Genomic DNA, 27,703 nt, shown 5'->3' on the forward strand with positions numbered 1-27,703 from the left:
ACTGATGGGGGTGCACCTGGGTGGCTCAGTCGATTAAGGGCTGCCTTCAGCTCAGGTCATGCCCCTGGGCTCAGGGAGTGATCCTGGGGTTGAGCTTGCTTCTCCCTCTCTCTCTTCCCCTCCCTCACTCATGCCCCCCCCTCAAATAAATAAACAAACAAAGTTTGAAAAAATCCCAATGGGATGGGGTTATTGGAGGAGGAGATATCAAATAGTCATCATTAAAGTTTTGTAAACTTTAAAGCTTTTTGGGAGAGGAGCGCTTTCTCGTTTCCAATAAGATGCAAGAAGATGGCTCCTCTTTTATGTGTTTCAGCTGGTAAGAGAATATATAAACATGTTTTTCGGACACATGTCCTATCTGATTTTAAAGTATTATGCTTGTTTTTTGATTAACTTAATTGGGAATATTTAACCTATTAGTAGGCAACTGCCTGTCTGCAATAGGAGCAAAGATGAGAACCACCAACATCCTCCTTGAAACATCTCAAAGAACTCAGATTAGAAAAATGAGAGACATGTGCCCAGTGGACTCACAGGAGGGCTGGGGAGACATTTCAGGCTGAGATGATGGTGCAGGGGCTGTGAGAGCATCAAGTATTTGGGATGTACTTTTCATACTCTAGTGTTACTGGATTAAAACTGGAGGCTGGAGTTTACATTGTGTCCTGTAGCAACACTGCAGAGGCCAAGAGTGATGTGATTGGATTTTTGTGTCAAGGGTCACTTTGGCATGAGCAAGGAGGACAGGCTTGGAGAGGGTGAGTGGACATGAGGAGTGTGGGGGAGACCGGCGCACTAGAGCAGTAGCACTGGTGGGCCCCGGGAAGGAGCGCGCTGGGAATGGGGAAGAGGCGGTGAGATATTTAGGACTGGGAGGATGGTATGGGAACAGGAGGAATCTGGGGACTTTGGGTTTGGGCAAGGGGTGGGAGGCATTGGTATGGGCTTACAGCTGAGATGCCAGAGGGGCACCATGTGGGGCCGCTGGGGAGGAGTGTGGCATGGCCAGAGCGCAGGACCCGGGATGCAGAAGAGCCCACAGAGGAGAGTGGTGTGGACAGCCCTGTTGGAGGACAGAGTTTCAAGGACATGCAGTTCTAGCTTCTACAGAACAGTTCTCAAGAACTATTATCAAGCACATGTGGCTGTACATATAATTAATACAAAGAAATCAAATAGGAAGGTGATTGGAAAGGGCATTGGATTTTGCCTTTTTAAAATGTCAGAGAGGTGTTTCTATTTCAGTTGAATGGTGGAGACAGAAGCCACATTACACTTGGGAGTATACCAAGGTATGTAACAAGGGTGTTACACTCTTTTTTCTTTTTTTTTAAAGATTATTTATTCATGAGAGACACACAGAGAGAGGCAGAGACATAGGCAGAGGGAGAAGCAGGCTCCCTGTGTGGATCCTGATGCGGGACTCGATCCCAGGACCCCAGGATCATGACCTGAGCCAAAAACAGACACTCAACCAGAGCCACCCAGGTGCCCCTGGTGTTATAATTCTTTCCAAAGTGATGTAATGAGATAGGTTGCGAACTAGACTTGTCCTGACTTCCTTGTATAGAGCCTTTTCCGTGCCCTCATTGGTTATTATTGATTAACCTTTTCCTCCTCTTAACCCCACTATTCCTTATCCTTCGTTCTATTAAACACCAATAACATAGACATATATCTGTATCTATATTTTATGGTGGTAATTTGTTTCTTTATACATTTATTTATTTCCTTTCCCCTATCATTAGACATAGGTCTCCTGGGGGAGAGGCTATTTCATTCACCTTTTTATCCTCAGCATCTGTTCAATGCTTGGCATTACGGCGGAGTTGACTGAAGGTCTGTTGGACGGCTGGATGGATAGCTAGGGGGGTGTGGATACATTGAAATATTGGATCAGAGTTACTGTACACATGTGAGGCAGGTGACTTGGTGATGGAAGAGAGACAGAGGAGGCTCGGAGATTGTGGACAACAGCGCACATTTGGAGTTGTCACTTTGATAAATGGGAAAGGCACTGATTAGGAAGGAGCAGTATCAGGATGGCCGAGATTGGAACTTTTTAGCTAGTCAATGTGCAGAAATCTTGTGAAATTACGACACATTAGAATTTTGGAGCTACAGAGGACCTCAGAATTAATCAGTGTCACTGTTATTGAACACAGGACATTAGAGTATGTGAACTGTCTTCCTAGCTAGATTGAAAGCTATTTGAGAGTTTGGCTGTTTGGCAAGTACATGTATATTAATTGATGATGTTAATGCAGTCTTAGCTCTGTGTGAGGAAGGAGTAGAGAAAAATTAGGTTCTATCAATCTAGTTAGATAGAAGGTCTGAAAAAGTGTTTGAAAACTCATGTATCAGATGGCAGGACAATAGCAAATACAGATAATTCAGCTATATTGTCTTTATCTCCTTAACAGCATTATAAAAGTTTACTTACCCAATTCTAAATATGCATCTGACTCTATCTCCCTTCTCCGGATGTCAGAGTTTTTCCCTCATCTGCTTTTTGGTGTTTTGGGTATGATTTTAACTTTTGGTGGATTATATAACTTTTTTAAAAAGATTTTATTCATTTATGCATGAGAGATACAGAGAGAGAGAGGGAGAAGCAGGCACCATGCAGGGGGCCTGATGCAGGACTCGATCCGGGGTCTCCAGGGTCAGGACTTGGACTGAAGACAGACACCAAACTGCTGAGCTACCCAGGCCTCCCGGATTATATAACATTAAATAGTAATGCAACATCATTTTTTTTTTCCTGGTAAGGGCATGAATAGGTGGGTGTTAGCAACAGACTCTGTAGAAATATATATGTATATAAACATACATATATTTTTAAATTTTATTTATTTTATTTGTATGTGTGAGAGAGAGCAAGAGTAGGAGCGGGAAGAGGGGCAGAGGGAGAAAGAGAGGCAGATTGCCAGTTGAACAGAGAGCCCATAGTTGCAGGGCTCGATCCTAGGACCCTGGCATCATGATCTGAGTTGAAGACAGACACGGAGCTGAAGAAGCCACCCAGGTGCCCCAGAAATATATTTTGATATCTATGTTGGGAAAGAATAGCTTCTAATGAATTAATGAATTAATGAATGCACATCATAGCCCATGCCTAGCCTTTAGACCAGATTTTTTTTTTTAAGATTTTAGTTATTTATTTTATTTGAGAGAGAAAGAGTGCAAGCAGGGGGAGGGGCAGAGGGAGAGGGAGGGGCTCTCAAGAAGACTCCTCGCTGAGTGCCTCTACCCTGAGATCGTGACCTGAGCCCAAACCAAGAGTCGGCCGACTGAGCCACCCAGGCACCTCTAGACAGAGCTGTTTTTTGGTCTCATTTAGCATTACCTTCTCAACACCATTTGCAAAAAGGGGTTCCACTAAGGCAACATCAGAGTTTGCTATTTGGCCTGTGATCCCTCCCATAAGGTTTCTGATATGTATGAAACTTGTAGATGAGCGCTTTGGTTTTTGTGTGTCTGGATCCTCCAGCAGCACAAGTCTCATTGGCAGATCTCGCTGCCACCATGCAGGCTGGCCAGTAGAGGGGAGGCTTGCTCCTTTCCCTGACCTGGGGCTGGGCCCACTCCTCTCCCCACCCTTCCTGCACGTCTTTCTCATATCCAGCAGTTTTCTGATTTGTCAGTTCACACAGTTTCCAGAATTAGCATGTGATATAATTAAAAACGATTGGAAAAAAGACACAAAAGTCAATTCTTTGTTTTCTCCATACATTGTGACTCTTTGGGGGGCAGATCCCTTTCGGCCTGTGTTGGTGGCCTTTGTTGAATTTTTTTCTGCCCTAATTCTCCCAAGATCAGCCACAGAAAGTTTAAGGTACTCAATCTTTGACCCTTACGGGTTTTCAGGTGTTAGATAATGACTTTTAATAGAACATTAAAGAGGCTCTCATGTCTGATTCCCTCACCAAGGGCCTCAATGCTTTGGCAGTCCTACAAAAAAGACCTGGACTTTTATGGACCTAACAGTCTGTATACATCCATATTCTTTTTTTTTTTTTTTTTTTTTTTTTGCTGTTCTTGGAAAGATGTGATAATAATAATCATCCCTTTTAGAGGAGGAGCTCACTTTGAGAACTCTATTGGGCTATGTGTTCAGGAGTCCTGGATCCTGTTTTTGATATTTCTGTGTTTTTTTTTTCGTAGATTATCCAGTTTGCCTTTGTTTACCTGTTTGTAAGCACAGTGTTCTTCCAGGGGCCTTACTGGTGACTCTTCCTCAAGGTGTCTCCTTGAGAAAATATGTTTCTGGTTTCAAAGTTTTACTTGCTGTATTTGGGAGTGGGGGGCATTCACCCTACACCAGAAAACATCACATTTCTTGAGAGTAATGACCTTTTCTCTCTGCCATCCCACCCTGGCCATTTTTTTTTAATCTAGTTGCAATTCTATCTATAAGTTCTATCTATAAGTGAATGTTGAAGGATGAGTAGAAGGCATCTCTCTAGTACAGTCATTGCTAACAATCAACCCCACCTGTGTGTGTGTGTGGGGGGAGTAGGGCTGTAAATTGTGGACCAATCAACTTCAGTATCCAGCTGTATCTACACCTTCTCTGTAGGTGGCTGGGTGGCTCTCTTAAACCTTCCTATTAAGTACATGCTCCCTGCACTTGAATTTCGGTCTGTGTTTTACTTGAAACCACAACCAGAGTGTGTGTCACTGCTGTGAATATAGTTAGGGAATGTGAGTCTCAGAGTAATTAAATGACCTGAGTTTTTCCCAGGAAGTCAACTCAATTCTCCCCTCGATTCATAGACTGATGAAATTTGAGATCCTTGGGGATCATTTAATCCAATGTACTTATTTTACAAATGATGAAATTGAAGGCTCAGAGGGGGCTAAACAAGATGCTTACAACCATCTTACACCTATTAGGAAGGCTCCTATAACAACAACAACAATAGAAAATAACAAGCATTGGGGCAGCTTGGGTGGCTTAGCGGCTTAGCGCCGCCTTCGGCCCGGGGTAGCATCCTAGAGACCTGGGATCGAGTCTTACGTCAGGCTCCCTGCAGGGAGCCTGCTTCTGTCTCTGCCTGTGTCTCTGCCTCTCTCTCTCTCTCTCTCATGAATAAATAAAATCTTAAAAAAAAAAAACAAGTATTGGCAAGAATGTGGAAAAAATCGAAACCCTTGCACACCTTTGGTGAGAAAGTAAAATGGTGTTGCTGCTGTGGAAAACAGTATGACAGCTCCTTAAAAAATTAAAAATAGAATTATCATATGATCCAGCTATTTCACTTCTGGGTATATACCCCAAAGAATTGAAAGCTGGGTCATTTATACACCCATGTTCATAGCAACATTATTCATAATAGCCAAAAGGTGGAAGCAACTCATGTGGCCATTAATGGAAGAACAGATAAACAAAATGTGCCATATACATACCACATTATGAAACATAATTCAGCCTTTCTGACACAGGTCACAACATGGGTGAACCTTGAGGACGTTATGCTAAATGAAATAATGCAATCACAAAAAGGCAAATCCTATATGATTCCACTGCCATGAGGTACCTAGAATAATCAGAATTATAGAGACATAAGTAGAATGGTGGTTGCCAGGGACTGGGAATAGGGAGATATTATTTAATGGGTATAGAGTTTTAGTTTGGGAAGATAAAAAGAGTTCTGGAGATGGTTGTACAACAGTGTGAGAACTGTAGACTTAAAATGGTTAATATGGTAAATCTGGTATGTATTTTTTTTAATGTATTTATTTATTAATGAGAGACACAGAGAGAGGCAGAGACATAGGCAGAGGGAGAAGCAGGCTCCATGCAGGGAGCCCGATGTGGGACTCGATCCCGGGACCCCAGGACCACGACCTGAGCTGAAGACAGACGCTCAACCACCAAGCCATCCAGGTGTCCCTGTTATGTATGTTTTAATGCACAAACACACACACAAAGATGCTTGTGGGCCCATGGGTAGTTGGTGCTGTATCTCCTCTCCCCTCCTATTGTGTGCTTGTCCTAATATGCCATCCATGGCATTTTATTCCCTGCAAAATTACTAATGGATCAGAAGCTAAAGCATCCTTTCTTCAATTGGTTTATCACCATCCAGAAAAATAATGTTCATCGTTGGTGTGTGGATGCTGTTTGGCTCTCTCCCTTCCTCTTCTTCAAATCACTTCCCATTCTGAGCTCCAGGCAGGACAAGTTACAAGGCAGTGCTTAAAACTCACTGTAGTCTCTCCAGCCACAACTCCCTCTCATGCCTGCTACTCTTTTCTCTATTTGGCAACTTCTGTTTTTAGGGTCCAGCGGACCCATCAGCTCTCCTGCAGAGTACTTTTGACTACATAGTCTGAATTAGGTGCTCACTCTTTTCAGGGTCATCCTGGCCACATGGAATTACCACACGTTATTTCTTGGTCTGTGTCTCACATTGGACTTGATGTTTCCAGTATCTAGCGCACTGCTTATATATGGTAGATGCTGGAAAATGTTTGCCAAAGATGACCTGTATCTTGGAAGATGCTGCTGTAAGGGACACATATTCAAAACTGCCTGACACCAAGTGCTGATCTGCAACTCTCTGGTTTTTTTTTTAAAGGGCATCTCTCATTTTTTTTACTGTGGTAAAATACACATAACGTAAGCTTTACCATCTTAATTGCTTTTAAGGGTTTAGGTCAGTGGTATTAAGTTACCTTTATATTGTACAACCATCACCACCATCTGTCTCCGGATCTCTTTTCATCTTGCAAAACCATGACCACTAAGCAACAACTTCCCGTTTCTCCCTCTCCCCAGCCCATGTCAACCAGCATTCAGTATTTGTCTTTTTGTGAACTGGCTTATTTCACTTAATATAATGTTGTCAAGGTTCATCCATGTCGTAGCATTTGTCAGAATTTCCTTCCTTTTATTTCTTTCTTTTTAAATTTTATTTATTTGTGATAGTCACAGAGACAGACAGAGAGAGAGAGGCAGAGACATAGGCAGAGGGAGAAGCAGGCTCCATGCAGGGAGCCTGACGTGGGATTTGATCCCGGGTCTCCAGGATCGCGCCCTGGGCCAAAGGCAGGCGCTAAACCGCTGTGCCACCCAGGGATCCCTTTCCTTCCTTTTAAAGGCTGAATAATGTTCCACTGCATGTATATGCCACATTTTGTTTATTCATTCAAGTGTCGATGGACACTTGGCTTGTTCTTGCCCCGGGGCTATTGTGAATAATGGTGCTCCAAAGTAGCTCTGACTTGATAAACACAGCAAGTCTGTTCTTGTGCTATTCATACAGCACTACATCAAAAGTACACCTTTCATACCTTGAATTCTCTTTTAATCTTTTTTAAAAGATTTTATTTATTTACTTATTTTAGAGAGAGAGAGAGAGAGAGCAAGCACGCCTGAGTGAGTACAGGGGGTAAAGGGTAGGGGAGAAGAAGAGGGAATCCCAAGCGGACTTTGTGCTGAGCGTGGAGCCAACTGGGCTTGATCTCAGGATCCCGAGACCACAACCTGAGCTGAAATCAAGTTTGATGCTTGATGCTGAGCCACCCAGATGCCCCCTACCCTGAATTCTTTATAGCCTTCATCCCAAACCATCTTTCTCCATCCATCTCCTTTCTGTTCCATTCCAGCCTCCCTAGCTTTGATCTTATGACTTGTTTTTCATCACTTAAAATTGCTTCTGCGGCTTCCCTCTGCATCTGTGATTCATACCCACCCACTTGTTTGTGGTTTTGGATCAGTAATGCTACAGGTCCAGTCTGAAAGCTTACTACTATACTATACAACTTGCTTCTATGGGATCTCCTAATAGAATGTCTTCCCCTCCCTCTTCCTCCTGTACTTTCTCCTTCCCTCCACATCTTTACCTTCTGCTTTTCCCAGCTATTCTCATGAAAGAAAGGAGGATTCTCTGGCAACAGCTCTCCCATGACCTGTTCAGCTGTGAAGCACCCCTTCCTTACCCTTCATTCCTGCTGCTTCCCATCCCCACATCTTCCATGATTGCAAAGCCTTGGAGAAAAAAGAACAGTGATCTCCTGGACTAGAGACAACTAATAGCAAAATATAGCCCCTGCTCCCAACAGCACTTGTTGGTGGATCTGGGCAGGTACAGCAGTGTGTTTCACATCTATTCCGATTCAGCGACCTGACTTCTCCATTGCTATGTGCTCCCGCCCCTACAGTGTATCTTTTCTCCTCATTCCTTCACTTTCCTCTCAACCTGTTCCTCCTTTCTCATTCCCCAAAGTACCACTGGCATGAGGCTGGTTGTGAGTAATACACTTACCTGAAGGTTCCAGGCTAATGCAGAAGAAAGCTACAACACACATGAAAGGACCCAAGAAATGGCTGGCTCTTGAATTAAGTCTGAGACAATATTGTTCTTAAGTGTTCTTTGGACTTCGTCCCCTGAAAATTTCTGACAGTCATTTCTGTCAGGCCCTAGTAATCTATTTTAGAGCTCAACTTTCCTTACTGTAAGGAAGCCAGAAGGTTCTAGGAGGTGGAAGGTGAATTCACATCACTGGCCTAATCTAACACCCCCCCCCCCCCCCCCCCCCCGCCCCCGGAAGAGCCAGTCATAGAGGAATTTTGCTGCCAATAGCATCCCTGTGTGTGGCTCCAACTCACCTGGATGAGGTCAGGTGGGCTGGTGGGAGCATCCTAAACACTTCTCTTTGACATTTTGAATCGAGTTATACATCAAATTTTGTAATGCAAATGTTGGACATATGGCAAGGCAGCATCTGAAGTGTTGACTCACTGCTTCAAAGCTTCAGCATCAGTAAGTAGTTAATGAGATTTTGCTACCGTGTGTGATATTGTGCAAGAGTTTTCAAACACGTTTTTAAAAGTCTGGGCAATTTGGTTTGAATCATCTCAAATGGTATCCTAACTCTGAGATGTAGTAATTACAACAGCTGCTCCTTGCACATGATGGAACGCAACAATGGCCAGAGCATCATTCAAGACTGATTATACCCTGAGTCCGCATCATTTACCATTTGCTCTCTATGGAGAGGGTCTTTCGTTTGTTGCTTTCTCAGCTAATTAAGCCAGCTTCCTGTTTCCTGTTTCACATTTGGCAAGTTATTTTTAGAGATAAATCATATCTGCAGCTTCTTGGGGGAACTTCAAGGTGGCCCAGATTTTCCTTGGATGAGTTATGGGGTGAGTTGATGCAGAAAGGCATGCCCCATGGGGTCTCCACCAAGCCTACTCTCTGAGGGCACTAATTAACTCCTGCATGACCCATCACGGTTGTCATAAAAGATACAGCTGGTTTTCTGTAATCCTAGCCTAAGAACTTCCCTCGTTTGCTCTGGCATCATGGGATTTTTTTTTTTTTTCTCTCTTCACTAGCTGGGCTAAGCTGGCCTTGTTGAAAAGCTCCTTTGTTACCTCTACCAATACTTTATTTTAGTAGGTTAATAGAATATGGGGAGTTTGGGGGAAATGATGCATATTTTATTCACCTTTTGGTAATATAAATGGGGCTGTGAGCAAGTCTTTCAGAGCTGGGATGCCTGGGTGGCTCAGGGCGTGATCCTGGGGTCCCTGGATCCAGTCCCATATCCGGCTTCCTGCAGGGAGCCTGCTTCTCCCTCTGCTTATGTCTCTGTCTCTGTCTCTTTGTGTCTCTCATGAATAAATAAATAAAATCTTAAAAAAAAGTCTTTCAGAACTTCCAAAATGTTTTTGATCCTGCTCTGATAAAAAATATCTGGTTATGTTTTAATGGCTTTAGAGAGAAACAGACCTGGGTTTAAATCCCAGCTCCACTGTTTATTATTTATATGATTAAAAAGTTATTTCCTCTCTTGGTTTGTTTGTTCCATTTTTCTTTCCTTCTTGGTTCCTTCTTAGGGAATAAAAAAAGTCAGAAAAGTAGAAAATATTCCCACCACCCAGAATTAACTGTATTGGATTGTATTTTTGTTTCAGGCATTTGTTTCCTATGCTTAGCAAAAAATTACCCTTATAATATATGCATACACTTCCTTTCTCCTCATTTCTTGGGAGATATTATCTACCTTCTTGGGTTAAAATGAGTTAATTAAGGCACTTAGCTTAGTGCTGACTCATATAAGACAATTGGTACGTCGTGGTGGTTGTTACTAGTTGTTCTCCTTTTATCCTTGCTTCTTTCTTTGTGCATCTGCCTTAGAAAATATAGTCCTGGGAAACTGACAGGCTTATAAAAATGATGTGGTTTTTTTTTTTTTTTGGACAAACTATTTCTCCTTCTAGGGTGTCTTTCCTTACCCTCAACTCAAGGAATTAATGTTAATACATGTAAGAATGTGGGCTACACCATAAAATTTACTTATATTGCAAATCAAAATTTACTGAAAGACCAGAAAATTTTAATAAATAATGGCCTACATTTGGGAAACCCTGTAAAATAAAATGATTGAACCAAATTTTAGAAGCTTGTATGCATTATTTAAAAAATTATAATATTGGTAGAATGGAAAGATTGGGAAGAAAATTGCTTACTTAAACTGTGCTGTGAAAGATTGATTTTCTGCTTGTAGTGATCTTGCAAAGCAAGTGGCTGCTGGGTAATTAATGCTCGGGCTTTATTAATTTATGAAGAGCAGGGAAGGATTAGCTTGTCTGCATTGAAGTGAATTCTCAACATGTTAAAAAAATCAGGATGATGAAAAATGTGAGCAATTTATCAATTTAAATGAATGTTCCTTTTTATGGGCTTCCTAGACTAGTTTTGCACTAAAAATCTATATTCCAAAATGGGTGGTAACATAATTAAAGAGCAAAGAAGCTAGGGTGACCTGGTGGCATCGTTTGTAATCTATAACAATATTGATGTATTAGTTTAAAATGTCTTTCCTTTAAAAGATAGTCTAGGGGCGCCTGGGTGGCTTATTCAATTGAGTAAGTGAGTCTTGATTTTGGCTCAAGTTGTGGTCTCAGGGTGGTGGGACTGAGCCCCCCAGTCAGGCTCCACGCTCAGCACAGAGTCTACTTGTCCCTCTTCCTCTCCTCCTCCTCCTGCTCTCTCTCTCTCTCTCAAATAGATAAATAAATAAAATCTTTAAAAAAAGATAGTCTAAGTGCCTCTTATACTATATATTTATATTCATATTTAAATATTTATTTATTTATTTTAGAGAGAGCGAGCAAGCACGTATGCATGAACAGGCGGAAGGGCAGAGAGAGAGGAAGAAGGAAAGAAGTAGATTCCCCTTGAGCAGGAAGCCCAATGTGAGGCTTGATCATACCACCCAGAGATTGTGACCTAAGCCAAAATCAAGAGTCTGAGGCTCAACCGACTGAGCCACCCAGGTGCTCCAATTGTACTATATATTAATGACATAATAGGCTGTACTTACCATGGGCCAGATGGTATAGTAAGTGCTTTACCTGTATCATTGGCTCATTAGAATAACTCCTGTGAAGTACGTACTTTAATTGTTCCATTTTGTGGATGAGGAAACAGACAATTTACCCACGTTACGTAGGTACTGAGTGATAGAGCTGGGTTTCAAATCCAGGCATCTGGTTTTAGAGTCTCTGCTTTTTAGCTATCCTATTATGCTGACTGCCATTCTACCTAGCATTTCAAGAGCATCTTTCACCTAATAAGTAGAGCAAATTTGTGACATTTGAGCGTCACATATTTTGGAAACTTGTCAGGGAGACTAAGAATAGTGTTTGTGGATTTTTTGGTACATTGTATAAATGTCAGTCAAGATAACTGTTTATAAACACATCTGCTTATTTCTCTTGTAATTGAATAAAAAGCTCTTTTTTCAATGAGTGGGAAGGTATGGCTCTCTTCTTAACATGATGAATTTATGATGTTATTTATTTTTAACATTCATGTACCGAGTGTCAAATGTGTACCGAGTTCCATGCTAGCTGTAGGCAGGGGAGGGGAGAGATACAACAATGAATAAGACTTAGTCCCTTTGCTCAAAGGAGTATATGATCTATTGAGAGGAAAAGATCTGCCTATAAATAATTCAGAGGCATAGATGAATCAGCCGTGGGGGTGAGAGAAGTGTGTCACATGGCATATAGGTGTTTAGGGAGGTACCATTTGTAAAAAAATATTTTTATTGAGAAATAATTGACATATAACAATGTATTAGTTTTAGGTGTGCAACATAATGATTTGATATTTGTATGTATTGTGAAGTGATTACCACAATATGCAGGTACCATTTTTATTTTTTTGTTTTATCATTAAAAATTTTTATTTGAGTATAGTTGGCACACAATGTTATATCAGTTTCAGATGTACAACATAGTGATTCAACTTCTCGATACATAATCTATCACCATATAATGCTATTACAATATCATTGACTATATGCCCTATGCTAAGTCCTTTTATTTCCATGACTGGAAAAGTGTATCTTTCACTCTCCTTCATCCATTTTGTCCATACTCCCCTACCCCCTTCCCTCTGGCAAGCATCAGTTCTCTATGGCTGTTTTGCTTTTTTGTTTGTTCATTTATTTTGAGTTTTAGATTCTACGTATGAGTGAAATCATATGGTGTTTGTCTTTCTCTGCCTGGCTTATCTCATTTGGTGTAATACCCTCTAGGTCCATCCATGTTGTCACAAATGGCAAGATCTCATACTTTTTTATGCCTGTGTAATAGACCAGTGTGTATTTATGCCACATCTTCTTAATTCGTCTACCAATGGCACTTAAATTATTTCCATATCTTGGCTATTATAAATAATGGTGGAGTAAACATAGAGGTGCCTATATCTTTTTGAATTAGTGTTTTTGTTTTCTTTGGGTAAATTCCTAGTAGTAGAATTACTGGATTGTATGGTATTTCTAGTTTTGATTTTTAAAGGAAACTCCATAGTGTTTTCCACAATGGCTCCACCAATTTACATTCCTATCAAAAGTGCATGAGGATTCCCTTTTCTCCACATTCCTGCCAGCGCTTGTGATTTCTTGTCATTTTGATTTTAGCCATTCTGACAGGTGTGTGGTGGTATTTCACTGTGGTTTTGATTTGCATTTCCCTGATGATGAGTGATATAGAGCATCTTTTCATGTGTCTGCTGGCCATCTGATGGCCATCTGGCCATCAAAGAAGGCCATGCCTTCTTTGAAAAAATGTCTATTCAGGTCCTCATGCAGGTACCATTTTTAAAAGTTTAATCCAGGATTACAATCTGACAGTTCTTGTGTGTCATAGAGGCAATTAAAAAAAACCCCACAACATTTACTGAATGGCTCTGGTGTATCAGGCCCTGTGCTGGAAATTTATTTAGAATTTTTATTTTATTTTTTAAAAATGTATTTATTCATGAGAGACAGGGAGAGAGAGGCAGAGGGAGAAGCAGGGTCTCTGCAGGAGGCTGATGTAGGACTCGATCCCGGACCCCGGGACCACACCCTAAGTCAAAGGCAGACACCCAACCGCTGAGCCACCCAGGTGTCCCTAGAATTTTTCCTTTTTCCTTCCTTCCTTCCTTTCTTTCTTTCTTTCTTTCTTTCTTTCTTTCTTTCTTTCTTTCTTTCTTTCTTTCTTTTTCTTTCTTTCTTTTTTCTTTTCTTTTCTTTCTTTTCTTTTCTTTCTATATATCTATCTATTTATTTATTTCCCTAGAATTTTTCTTTTTTTTTTAATTTTTAAAATTTATTTATGATAGAGAGAGAGAGAGAGAGAGGCAGAGACATAGGCAGAGGGAGAAGCAGGCTCCATGCACTGGGAGCCCGACGTGGGATTCGATCCTGGGTCTCCAGGATCGTGCCCCGGGCCAAAGGCAGGCGCTAAACCGCTGCGCCACCCAGGGATCCCCCCTAGAATTTTTCTAATGTACATTGTGGTACTTAGTTTTCAAGTATAAGGAAGGTTTAAAATTTAGAAAGACCAGAGGTAAGTTTTCTTTTTTTAGACCTAATCTATTTCCTCTGTAGGGGCTGGTATATCTGATTGATTCTGGCATTAGGCTAGACTGACATACTGCCAAGTGACACTGTGCGGCACGCTGGGACTAAAGACAATTGTAATTAAAGGTGCCAGCACACTGCTCTATCAAGTACATGAGTATAACAGGCCACATTTGTATTGCTTCCAGAGAAGGAACACAGAGAAAATTTATTTATTAAGAGCTGTCTGCTTCGTTAAGAGGCTTTCTGTACTACCAAAACATTAGGTTGACTTTCAAAAGCTAGAACACATATGACCATTTCCAAGGATACACTGGTAGATTCCTAAATCTTTATGAAGATAGAGGTAAAAGTGAATGTAAATCACCAGATATGCTACACTGAAGACTGTGTTGATTGATATACCACAAAATTCTTCTTACTCCTAAGTATCTGTCATCCGTGTAATTCAGGGGATATGCAATTCCTTTTAATGTGATTCCTAATATGATTTTCAATTTCTTTCTAATACTGTCTTGGACTCTTATATAATAATGATCTAAAGATAATGTAAGATTTTAAAAAATAATGATTTTATTTATTTATTTGAGAGAGAGAAAGAGGGAGAAAATGAGCAGTGGGGAGGGGCAGAGGAAGAGGGAGAAGCAGGCTCCCTGCTGAGCCAGGAGCCCTCTGAGCAGGGAGCCCAAGGTGATGTGGGGATCTATCCTAGGACCCTGGGATCATGACCTGAGGTGAAGGCAGAGCCACCCAGTTGCCTGATAATGTAAGATTCTTAATAAATACATAAAAATTCAGTTTGTTCAGAATATTCTTTTTAGGTCAAGAAAGTATAATATATTTTATTTTATTTATTTATTTTTATTTTATTTTATTTACTCACGAGAGATATAGAGCGAGAGAGAGAGGCAGAGACACAGAGGGAGAAGCAGGTTCCTCACAGGGAGCCCGATGTGGGACTCGATCCCAGGTCTCCAGGATCACACCATGGGCTGCAGGCGGCGCTAAACCGCTGGGCCACCGGGGCTGCCCCAGTATAATATATTTAAAAGTATTCTTAGGATTGAAGCCAAAAGAATATTTTTTTTCTTAAATTTCTGGATTCTTGACTTGTTATGCCATTTCATTTTCACAAGGATACAAATAAGTATCATTGATCATAAGGGTGAGGAAACTGAAACCCAGAAATTAAGAAACTTGCCCAAGGACATTGAGCTAGTGAGTCTGGGCAGTAGAATTTTTTTCCATGTCTTTTTAAAAAAATTTATTAATTTTTTTATTGGAGTTCAATTTTACAACATATAGCATAACATGCAGTGCTCATCCGCCAAATGCCCCCCTCAGTGCCCGTCACCCAGTCACCCCCACCTCCCACCCACCACCCCTCCCACCACTCCTAGTTCTTTTCCCAGAGTTAGGAGTCTCTCATGTTTTGTCACCCTCTCTGATTTTTCCTACTCATTTTCTCTCCTTTCCCCTTTATTCCCTTTCACTAATTTTTATATTCCCCAAATGAATGAGACCATATAATGTTTGTCCTTCTCCGATTGACTTACTTCACTCAACATAATACCCTCCAGGTCCATCCACATTGAAGCAAATGGTGGGTATTTGTCGTTTCTAATGGCTGAGGAATATTCCATTGTATACATAAACCACATCTTCTTTATCCATCATCTTTCGATGGACGCCGAGGCTCCTTCCACAGTTTGGCTATTGTGGACATTGCTGCTATAAACATCGGGGTGCAGGTGTCCTGGCGTTTCATTGCATCTGTATCTTTGGGGTAAATCCCTAGTGTGCGCTTTCTGCTGCTTCTCTCTGAGTGATCTGAGGCTCCCAGGCCAGCCAAGCCAAACTTAATGCCATTCTCATCTCTCCTTCTGCTACTTCTCTCTTCTCGCCATCAAAATTTAGTGCATTCTTTTGAAAGTCATGACCCTTCCCTTCTCTATGAACATATATTTCTAAGCTACATTAATTTGCATCAAGAGGTAGCAGAAACCCTCTCCTTTCATATCCCTTGACTGGGCCAAAGGAATCTTAGGCTGGTTTGGCACTAAAGGTTGGGAAGGCTAAGCTAAGTAGTTAGTCATGACTAGGTTGAACAATGATTTCATCTTCTAAAGTAATGGTCTAAGTCTTTGTGTCCACCTTGATGGAGAGACAGAGAGCCAAATACCACAATTGTAAGAGCAGAGATGAACTTTGTCCTTGGCTTCTTGAAACGTAATAGCTCAATGAAATAAAGTCCTGGAAGAGGTAAAGATCATGCTATCCCTCCAAGTACTCACATAGTAGTTTAAATACTCACAGAGTGGGGCACCTGGGTGGCTCAGTCGGTTAAGCATCTGCCTTCGGCTCAGGTCATGATCCCCGGGGGTCCTCCCACGTTGGGCTCCCTACTCAGTGGGGAGCCTGCTTCTCCCTCTCCCTCTGCCTGCCACTTCCCCTGCTTGGGCTCTCTGTGTCAAATAAATAAAATCTTAAATAAATACAGAATATTTTATGAGAGAGAGAGAGAGAGAGAGAGAGAGAGAGAATGCAGGGGAGGGGCAGAGGGAGAGAGAGAATCCCAAGCAGACTCCATGCCTACTCACTTTGTCTCTCCTTCAGTAAACTGTAAGTTCCTTGAGGTTAGGGAATGTACTAAATTCATACTTTTATTTCCCACAGACCATAGCACAATGCCTTTCCAAAAGCAGTTGACAAATAAATGTTTATTTCATGAGTGAATAAATGAACAAAAGAGGGCAGCCTGGGTGGCTCAGCGGTTTAGCACCGCCTTCGGCCCAGAGCATAATCCCGGAGTCCTGGGATCGAGTCCCGCATCAGGCTCCCTGCATGGAGCCTGCTTCTCCCTCTGCCCGTGTCTCTGCCTCTCTCTGTGTCTCTCTCATAAATGAATAAATAAAATCTTTAAAAAAATAAATGAACAAAAGAAATATAAGGTCTTTATATGGTGAAGTAAACCTACCTTAAGTAGTATTAAGTAAGTATCAATTATTTTGAGGCAAGAAATCACTTCACAGAAAATAATAGGCCAAGAGGAATAATAGGAGGATTTCTAAAACTTGGGGTTAGCTGTGTATCTGAGGTTATGTGGACCTGCCTGGCTGTAGGATTTTAAGTACATTTCCAGTCTGGTAACCTGAAATGGGACTTCCTACTCTCCTTGTGAATTAAATTATTATATCAGTTTTTAATTTAAAAATTTCTGATCTGTAGATAAAACTGGTTATTCTGAAAATACTTCATTCAAGATATTTGAATGTGTTCAGGACGGGGGGAAATGTTAGGAGTGGTTTTGTTCTTGAAAATATCCAATTAAAAGGAATGGTCCTGGGAAAGCATCGACAGGGACTCTCATGGGGTAGGAGGCAGTGCTGAGTTGACTTGGTATTGGGATTTAGAAGCTTTCTGTTTTGTGTTTGGTGGAATCCTTTGTCTAAAGTAAACAAAATACAAAAGCTACCCCAATGGTCTTCAAGGATGCCTGTATTTATTTATTCATATTTATTTGAGAGAGAGAGACAGAGAGACAGAGAGACAGAGAAAGCATGAGCAGGAGGAGGGACAGAGGCAGAGGGAGAAGCAGACTCTCCATTGAGCAGGGAGCCTGATGTGGGGCTCAATCCCAGGACCCTGGGATCATGACCTGAGCTGAAGGCAGATGCCTAACTGACTGAGCCCCCCAGGCGCCCCAGGATGCCTGTATTTAAATAGAGAAATCAGTTTTTATGACTAAAGGGAGAAAATCATACAAAAGAGAAAATAAAATGTTCCCAGTATGTAAGGTGACGTGTCAGATAATTGTCAGGTTTTTCTTCCCCCTCAGTATCTTCCTGCTGCCCTGCCTCTGTGCCTCTTTCACGAGGGGAAAATGATTATTAAGCCCATCACCATGAGCTCATAGTGTGTGGGCTTCTCGTCCTGGATAATGGGCAGCGGGAACTACTTATTAAGGCCGTACTTTTAGGTAAGTCTGAGCAGAGTATCAGCTTCCTAGAGCTCTGGCCACAGTTACTGTCCCTTTAGGGGAGATGTTATTTTTACTATTCAGGATTTGCTCACAGGCCTCCAAAAGTTGTGGGGAGAGAAGAGTGGCTTGAGGCCACCAGACCCTTACCTTTCTCATTAGCGGGGTTGCAAAGATATACCCCCACCCCCAGGTCTGCGCAGTGGGAGACACACTAGACCTGCTCTCTGGTAAGATCTCTACTGACCCTCAGAGACTTGTACGCTCCTGAACACCTGCCAGCATTCAGGATGAGTTCCAGGGCCATTTCCCCCCTGAGCAAGCCAGCTCCCTGTGGTTCTTCTCTCTCCTCAAAGCAGGCTCCCAGGGCTTTTTCTCTTGGTAATTGTCACTCCTTGTTCTGTTCAGTCCCTGAAGATAAGCACGTAGCCCCTTTTTATTTTAAGATTTTACTGTTAAACAAAAATAGCAGTGTTAGGAAACCACAGAAGTCACAGACCTGATTTCTGTCTGGAAGCCCCTTGGGACAGAGCTTTTATTCCCGAAGTGGGGCTTTTTGTTCCTTCTGACCTTTTCGTCCTTCTCCCATTAAAGGAATAGTTTGCTCTCAAGGAAGCCTCACTCCCAGCTCATAGGCCTGAGGTGTAGAGGTAGCCAAACGACTCCTACTTCTTGGGTCAGCCTGGGAACTTCCATCTCTGGGGATGTCCCACGGGGATCCGACCGTGTGAGGCATGCAGGCTGTTCCTTTGGCAATCCAAGTAAGATTCTCAGCCAGTGTGAGCCTTCCTTTCCCCAAATTCAGCTTAAATTGTAATTTCTCCAGACTGTGCCAAGATACGATGTGCCCAAATGTGAATTCACTGATTTTATATGTTTCATAAAGATCACTCGATTAGAAAAGAGGCATGTGCAGTTGGCCTTGGCTGGAAATATTACCACCTGAGAGCTTCAAGCAAAGTCTATGCTGGCATTGTTTCCACTGCAAGTTGACTTCAGGTGACATCTCTTGCTTCTAGAAAACAATATTCCAGACATGAATAAGAAACTATGAGTCATAATAAGTGTAATACTAGGCTTGTGCCATGACTGCGTTTGGACCATTGTATTTTAGTGCTTGTTTAATTATCTGTTTGCTATAAAAGTTGGCAATCTTGGCTTTCCTCGCCAATGTAAACAGAATTATGTTATTTAATTCCCTTGCTATTTATTGGTATAATAGTAGAACCTTTCAAGCCCCCCCCCCTTTTTTTTCTGTTTTCAATTTCCATGTACTTTAGAATGGGAAGTTTTTATTTTTTTTTAAATTTTTTAATTTATTTATGATAGTCACAGAGAGAGAGAGAGGCAGAGGCAGAGACACAGGCAGAGGGAGAAGCAGGCTCCATGCACCGGAAGCCTGATGTCGGATTCTATCCCGGGTCTCCAGGATCGCGCCCTGGGCCAAAGGCAGGCACCAAACTGCTGCGCCACCCAGGGATCCCTAGAATGGGAAGTTTTTAAGGAAACTTAACTTTTCTTTTCTTTTCTTTTCTTTTCTCTTCTCTTCTCTTCTCTTCTCTTCTCTTCTCTTCTCTTCTCTTCTCTTCTCTTCTCTTCTCTTCTCTTCTCTTCTTTTCTTTTCTCCTTTCTTTTCTTTCTTCCTTTCAAGTAGAGATCAAGACCTAGGCTGGAGATCAAGAGTCAGACACTTAACTGACTGAGCCACTCAGGTGCCCAGAAACTTTTTTTTTTTTTTTAAGAGTCAGTTTTTCCTTCGAATAAATCTGAGATGAAATGGAATTTTTATCAACAAGCCCCTGTGACTGATAGCAAAAAAAAAGTATTGCAACTGAAGAAGAGCTTCAAGGAGAGGGCTTTTGGTCAGCCATGACAGATCTAGGTGGCTTGGCAATCTAGGGTCTAGATTCAGTTTTGGCAGTCCAGAAGTTTGATTTTTTTTCAGCTCACTGAGAGTTGAGTGAATTCAGGAGTATTGACTGCAGTGCTAACAGGTCAGTACATTTTCTCCTTTGCAGCAAAATCTATGGGGAAGTCAGATGACACTCACTGTTTGCTTGGTGAGCATGGAGTCTGAGCCAAAGGGAGGGGGGATGATGGTCTGAGTGGCACATGTCCACCAGCTGTGGGAGCTCCATGTCCTTTCTACTTCAGAGGCAGTATCTTAGAGCAGAGTTCATTGCTCCTCCTCTTGGCTGCTGAGGCAGTCTTTCCTGCTGGCCCAGTGCTGGAAACGGAGTGTGAATAGCTTCTCTTGTTGAAAGAGAACACAAAACCCTCTAAGGTTTGAGCAGATGAGAGCTCTGGAAGACGAGATTGTGCATGCAGATACCAGCTTGTTTTCTTGGATTTTCCGTCTCCTTCCAGGTCTCTTCCTTTGACACTGGCCGTTAATCACCATCTTCACCCCCAGGGGCCTGTGGTGCCCTCTAAAAAATTGGCCAGAGCCAAACATCAGTTCTCTTTGTGTTATTGTTCTCAGCAGTAACAGGCTGGAATAGTCAATGGACATCTTGTTAAAATTAAGAGAAAGCTAAAGAAATGAACAAGTACTGAAACTATGAAATCATCAGGCTGATGAAGGATACATTTTTGTACCCGAGCTGGGTATAAAATGTTGGGAAATCTAAACCAAACAGTTAATCATGACCGAGTGAAACAATGACTTCATCTTCTCAAGGGATGAGGCAGGGTCTTGCCTTTTCAAAGCACTTTCCCTCTGGTGGGGCTGGCATACCTGAGTAGCTTGTATGTTGCGTCTGAGCCGGGTTTACTTTCACAGATTAACAATCTCATTTTAACTGATTCTTACACATAAAATGTATACTTCATGCGTAGAGTTGTATTATTTCTGACATCGTCCTCAAATTCTGGGGCTACTTCACAAGGCCCAGGATGTACTGATTCCCAATAAGTATGCCAGAGTCGTAAGAATGACTTCTTTTCCAGCTCTTTCAGAGTATCATTAGGAATGCTTTTTAAAAATACTCAAAACCTTTCGATCAATAGCAGCCATTGTTTTTGATGCTCAAAAATTTCCGTCTTTGACCAACAGTGGCCTATTCATGTGGCTCTTAGGTCCTTTTGACATGACCCCATTAGTCTTGGAGCACTTCCTTAGCTCATCAAAATGGTTCAGGCTCATCTTGTACTTTTTGCTGGCTCAGACCTAGAATCAGTCACACTTCAAAGGAGCCCTGGTTCTTTTTAGTGGGGGATGCTTTTTTAGAGACCACAACCTGGGCACTGCGGGTATTCACTGCTGCTGAGTTGTCCTTAGTTCTAAACCTACTTAGTGGATATATGGTTGACCCTTGAACAACATGGGTTTGAACTACATGGACTGCATGGCTTCTTTTATAAGCAGATTTTTTTGGAGAAGTACTGTAAATGCATTTTCTCTTCTGTATGATTTGCTTAAGATTTTTTTCTCTAACTTACTTTATTCTAAGAATACATATGTAATACACAGACCATGCCAAATATGTGGTTTTTAAGATTTTTTAAAAAAATTTTAAGTAATATCCACATACAATATGGGGCTTGAACTCACAACCCTGAGATCAAGAGTCATATGCTCTCCCAACTGAGCCAGCCAGGTGCCCCATCCAAATATGCAGTAATTGACTGTTTATGTTATTGGTAAGGGTTCTGGTGAATAGCAAGCTGTTAGTAAGGTTTTTGGAAGGTCAAAATTTATTTGCAGATTTTCTCCTATGGGAGGGGAAGGGAGAAGATTTGCACCTCTAACTCTCTCATTGTTCCTTGTTCAAGGATCAACTGTGTATGTATTTTTGAAATAAAAAAAGAGATGAGTTTATACTGATATTTCCAATTTAAATATAATATTGTAGGATTTAAAAAATATTGTAGGATTTAAAAAAACCTTAATTTCTTTGTATACTTATATTTTGTCACTCTGGGGATCCCTGGGTGGCTCAGTAGTTTAGCACCTGCCTTCCGCCCAGGGCGTGATCCTGGAGTCCTGGGATCAAGTCCCACATCAGGCTCCCAGCATGGAGCCTGCTTCTCCCTGTGCCTGCTTCTCCCTCTGCCTGTGTCTCTGACTCTCTCTCTCTGTGTCTCTCATGAATAAATAAATAAAATCTTAAAAAATATTTTGTCACCCTGAAAAGATTTTGGTTCCTTTTGACATTAACATAATTATTTCCTTTATTCTGTAGTGTACATAGGAATTAAAAAACAGCATCAATATCACAGATTACAGTAATGCTACTTGTTGACAGTTAAGGTGTCTTTGCAGTTTTATTTGCCCTTGGAATATATACCACCATGGATGTACAGTCATAATACTGTATTCTAAAGCAACTTACAAGTTTTTTTTTTTTTCTGTATTCTTGTGCCATCAACATGCTTTTCAGTTAGGTTCATTTATTTCCACTCATTTTCATTTTTTTAAAAATATGTTATTCCAGAGTCCAAACCGTATACAAGGAACATCCAGAAAACCTCAGTTTTCCATGTCTCTTTCTTCCACACGGTTCCTTCTCATGTAAATACTTTTTGTATCAGTAAACACTTACCCATGTAGTGTTCCTTTTCCAAACATAGCAAATACACATGTCTCTGTATTCCCTTCCATATCCCTTCCTTCCTTATTTCCTCGTCCATTTTTTAATGATTCATATTCCATTAGTTAATATCCTAGCTTAAGAATGACTTTTTGTTGGTTGTTCGGTTTTGAACAGTTAATGATAGTGAATAGTTCTACACTACCGACGTCTCCGGCTGGAGAGACTAGCAAGCCCCCCCGCCCCTTTTTTTTAATTTTTATTTTTCTATTTTTTAGGAAGCCCTTAAAAAAACAAAGAACACTTTTTATATGTGAACACCTGTATAGATTCTTTTGTTGAAGCCTATCCTTCCAAGGGAAACAACCAGTATTTTTGTTTTCCATGCCTTACACGCCTCTCTGGGCCGCCAGGAAAGGGCCGGGCACGGAGAGGGTGAAGCTCGCGCTTCCCCGAGCGCCGGCCTCCCCGCCTCGGGCCGCACCTGCCCTCTCCGGCGCTGCTGGGCGAGGTGGGCACTTGCCCCTCCGGGTTGCTGTGCGCCCCCCGCAGCCCGGCCCAGGTCTGGGAAGGCACAGGGACCTGCCCCCTGCTGCTGCTGCCGCCGCTGCTGGCGGCCCGGGGCGCAGGTGCTCAGCCGGCTGCGCTCGGAACCCCGCGGCGCCAGGCTGCCCCGCCCGCGCGCAGTGATGCGGGGCTTGGGGGCGGGCGCGCCGCCTCCGCCCCCGCCCCCTTCCCCGCCCCAGCCGCGCGGGCTCCGCACTGCAGATGCCCGCCCGCCGCCCCGCGCTCCGCTCCTCCCGCGGCGCCCGCGGCTCCCCGCGCCCCCCGCGCCCCGCGCGCCCCTCGCCGGAGCCGACTCGCCGAGGCCGGCGGGACCCCAGGCGGCCCGCGGCCGCGTCCGAGCCCGGGGCGCTCCCGGATGCGGCAGGACAAGCTGAGCGGCTCCCTGAGGCGCGGAGGGAGATGCCTGAAGCGGCAGGGCGGCGGCGGCGTGGGCACCATCCTCAGCAATGTGCTCAAAAAGCGCAGCTGCATTTCCCGGACCGCGCCCCGGCTGCTCTGCACCCTGGAGCCGGGTGAGGACCCGGGGCTGCCGACGGGGCGCTGGAGAGTGGCGGGGCGCCCCGGCGCCGCACCCCCCTACCCCTCCACGCCCCGTCCACCCCCGTGCACTCCCTCTCCAGCCCCTCCACCTCCTCTCCATCCTCCACCCCCTCTCCACCCCGCCTCCATCCCGCCCCCCCCCACCTCTCCATCCCCTCCCGGGTGCGGGCTACCGGGGCTCCGCGCCGGCGGGCGGGGTCGGCCTGGGAGGGAAGAGCGCGGACCGAGGCCTGCGCGCGGGCAGCGACCTCCCAAGGCCGGGAGGCCCCGCTGCTCCCGGTCCCGACCCCGCGGCCTGTGCGCGCTCGGGCTCCGGCTCCGGCTCCGGCCCCGGCCCGGCCCGGCCCCGGCCCGGCCCGGCTGGGGCTGCGCTCGGCCCTGCTCGCCCGGCCGGGGTTGGGGGGCGGCGGCGGCTCCCCGGGCCACCCGAGGCCGCGCAGCCGCTGTGCTCCGGGCTCGCAGGAAGCCGCGTGGGAGGAGGAGGGAGGCGCCGGTTGGATGCTCGGGGCTGGAGGGGAAGGCAGCGGCCGCGAAGGGAGCACCGGGTGCATTTCCCTGAGGGTGTGCGCGGCGGGAGCGCCCGGAGCGTCTGGTCCGCGGGCCCGCGTGGGGGTGGGTAGGAAACCCTCCTGCAAGTGGAGACCCCCTCTCTTGTAGCCGGAGCCCGGGGCGCGCGGTGCGTGCTAGGCCGGGCCCTTTATGCTGCTCGGCGGGGTTTCCGCGTCCCGGCTCCTCTAGGCTGCGCAGCTCCGCGCCTGCTGCACCGCCCGGCATCCCTCCCTGGGGTCTGATGGGCACAGAGCTTTCTGGCAACGGCGTGGCCGCAGAGGGAGCCGGCTGTTTTCTCCCCGGTGCTCAGCGCTCGCCGGTCCCCAGGGTGACACCCGCAGGGGGTTCCAGGCCTGCCCCCCCACCCCCGACCCCTGCCTCCCTGCGCCATCGGGGACCGGCTCATCCCCAGGCTGCTGGGGAGAACCTGACGAGGCGCGCAACCCCAAAGGGTGGAACGCGTGACTGCCTGGTGGTTTCTTTGTTTTGTTTTTTCTTCTCCGCAAGGAAGTGTCTGATTGCAGAGACTGTAGTATTTATTCACCGTTCCTTTACCCTTAAGAAAAAAAAAAAAAGAAAAAAGGAAACTCCTTCCTACGTTAAAAGTGTTTTGTGTTTCTGAATCCGGAACAGCCCTTGGCTATCAGATGAAACATAAACCTTCTCCCCCTCCCTTACTCAGTTTAGAAGAAAAGGGGAGAAAATGACCTGATTTCAGTGAGCGCGTGCAGGTGGTGAATGATCAATTCCAGTTAAATCCTGTGACTCATTTTAGATCATGAGAAAATAGTTGTGGTTTAGACTAACCCCAGTCGGTTTTCAGCACCTGATGCCCAGCAGGTGTTCTTAAAAAAAAAAAAAAAAAAAAGCAGAGGGAGCGTATTTGATCATACATACAGGGAGTTCGGAGCTTTTAGCTTAAGCTTTAATAAAAAAGCTTTAATAAGCTTTTTAGCTTATTTCGGTTGAAATAAGTCAGCGCGGGACTTGTTCTCTTGCCCTTGTTCCAACAGAGCAGAAGTCATGACTATCTGCTCCTCCGTTCAGCACCGGGCATCTGGACAGCAACCGGAGAGCGAGGCGTGTTTCTCCTGGTGCCCTGAATCCTTGGCTCCAGCTGGAGGCACTCTTGTGGTCCTTGTGTCATTGCTGTGCACTGAAGCAGGACTTCATTGAAACCATCTCAGACAGATGAGAATTTGCGGGGGTACTTGATACACCCTTGGAGAAGGAGATCTTATCTATTTAGGCAGAATAAGCTAGTGGCCTGAAGCTTTGAAAAGACCTATCAGGGCATTGATTGGATGCCTGGGGTTCTGTACCACAGCTTGACTTTAGAAATCTTGTATTCACAGTACTCTCCCGGGACTCCCAAGAAGGGATTCTGCGTACTGTGGTGGGCTTGGGCAAATCATATACATCTCTTTCCAGCTTGACACATTCACACACACACACACACACACACACACTCTCTCCCTCTCTCTCTCTCTCTCTCTATATATATATATATATATATATATGGACAAATCTACTTTATTATTGTAATTTTAAATTCTGAAGATCGTTTCTATCTCCATACCAACTCCTAAGTAGTGGAGGTTGTGGGGAGGCTTTCAGTATGCCTAATCTGCAATCAACATCTTAGAAGCAAAACTATTGTCATGAATGACAATCATAAATTGTAAAACTGAATGCTATTAATGTTTGGTATATCTTGATCTTTGAACTTTTAAGTAATAAGTTTTTTTTAAAAGTGAATTGGGAAAGAAAAAAAAGTGACTTGAAATATGATTTAATTGATTTTGAAATTGTAGGAAAAAACATAAGTTTTTCAGATTTGATTATATTATTCTAAATAAAACTTACATGGGAATAAAAACTGTCATTAATTTCACTTCAAGAACAACAGCACATACTTCTAACATGGAATTCTGAATAAAAGCTCAATATGAATATAGCATATAGTCTTTGTATATTATAAACACATTGTCTTGATATATTCTATTTATTTTCTTCTCCCATACATTTGGGATTGGAATCAAAGAAGTTTATTTAAAGTCATAGATAACTTGGAATTAGAGATCAGTTATATTTTTAGCTTGTAGTCTATGATTAAAAATACCAAATGTTTTTATCACCAATGAGCAAGTGTATCATGACAGAATTTTAAGATACATGAAAATCTCCAAATAAGATTGTTGAGGTGGATTATTCCACAAGTGAGAAGGTGGTGATGTTGTTTTGATAACTTTTAACATTTCACAGAAGTTTCTTTCGTAGACTTAGTCCATGCACATGTCTTAGAAAACAAATTCTGTAAGGAGATATCTCTCTTCCTAAGTTTCATAAATAACAATCTACTGAGAAAGATATTATTACCCACACTTTAAAGATGAATTGAGGGGCACCTGGGTGGCTCGGTCAATTAAGAGACCAACTCTTGGTTTCGGCTCAGGTCTTGATCTCACAGTCCTGAGATCTGGCCCTGCCTGGACACTGCTCTAGGTGTGGAGCCTGCTTAAGATTCTTTCTCATGGGACAGCCTGGGTGGCTCAGTGGTTTAGTGGCGCCTTTGGCCCAGGGCATGATCCTGGAGACCTGGGATCGAGTCCCACGTCGGGCTTCCTGCATGAGCCTGCTTCTTCCTCTGCCGGGGTCTCTACGTCTCTCTCCCTCTCTCTCTCTTTCTATTTCTATTTCTCATGAATAAATAAATAAAATCTTAAAAGATTCTTTCTCTCTCCCTCTCTTTCTGCCCCCACCTCCCATGTACACATGCATGAATGTGTTCTCTTTCTCTCAAAAAAAATTTTTTTTGAGACTGAGACAAATTAAATAATTTGACACTAGGAACCAAAGTGGAGTGGGGATCTGAGTGACTCCAAACCTGTGGTGTCATTTTTTTTTTTAACACTATTTCAGACAACTGTGGAAGCCACCATCCTAATGGCCATAGGCTATTTTTCTATTTAAAGAATCTATTTAACAAAATGGACTAAAATTTAATAAAAATATGTTTTAAAAATTTTATGACTCAGTAGAATCAGGTTAATTTTTATTTTTATTTTTGATCTAACTTGTTATTTTTTTCCAAAATAACAGTTATGTATTTTTCTTCTAGGAGTTGACACAAAGTTGAAGTTCACTCTTGAGCCATCTTTAGGTCAAAATGGTTTTCAGCAGGTAACTTTATTTTTGGTTTTGAAAATACTCTCATTTGGGGGTATATATACAAGATACACTGAGATACGTCCTCAAAGTAGGAAAATTAGCATGTACTTTGATACATGTTAGGTGAGTCAGTTTTTAAAATTACAGATAAATTATGAGCCTGCAAGTGGCCTGGGTTTATATCTGCAATGAAAAATTTTGTACTTTCTATTAATGGTGCAAGTTGTGAAAAAATTATAAGAACCGAATATCTATGATTTTGAATCCATAATACATGTTTTTGTTTCTGAACTAGCTCCCCAACCCTTGTGTGTGCACATGGGTCATAGGTGTGTTAAGAGTACCTAAGGTGGGGAGTGCGTAGGACTTGGAGCCTGGCTGAAAGAAGCTCTGTTTACCTCCGTGTGCTGTACAAGTTTTATCATACTCTCTGGATGTCGAAATGGGAAAAAGGTTTGAAAGTGCTTATCCAGGTCAATATTCT

General features: G+C 43.2%; 1 protein-coding gene across 6 annotated transcripts in view; it reads left to right on the forward strand.

Moving 5' to 3' along the window:
- TBC1D30 (TBC1 domain family member 30) overlaps nucleotides 1–27,703 on the forward strand; it is an 84,391-nt gene that overhangs the window by 20,561 nt on the left and 36,127 nt on the right. For 2 of the 6 annotated variants that reach the window (XM_025476711.3, XM_049115744.1), the window contains exons 1-2: nucleotides 23,269–23,471; nucleotides 27,170–27,231. In XM_025476711.3, coding sequence (XP_025332496.1) covers nucleotides 23,315–23,471; nucleotides 27,170–27,231 — 219 coding nt within the window. In that variant the 5' untranslated portion in view covers nucleotides 23,269–23,314. Of the gene's footprint in view, nucleotides 1–23,268; nucleotides 23,472–25,112; nucleotides 25,256–27,169; nucleotides 27,232–27,703 lie in introns of those variants that run through there. The other 4 variants (XM_025476715.3, XM_025476713.3, XM_025476716.3 and 1 more) reach the window with 4 other exon arrangements.

This window comes from Canis lupus, chromosome 10 (assembly GCF_003254725.2).
Source record: "Canis lupus dingo isolate Sandy chromosome 10, ASM325472v2, whole genome shotgun sequence".
In the NCBI taxonomy this organism is placed as follows: domain Eukaryota; kingdom Metazoa; phylum Chordata; class Mammalia; order Carnivora; family Canidae; genus Canis; species Canis lupus.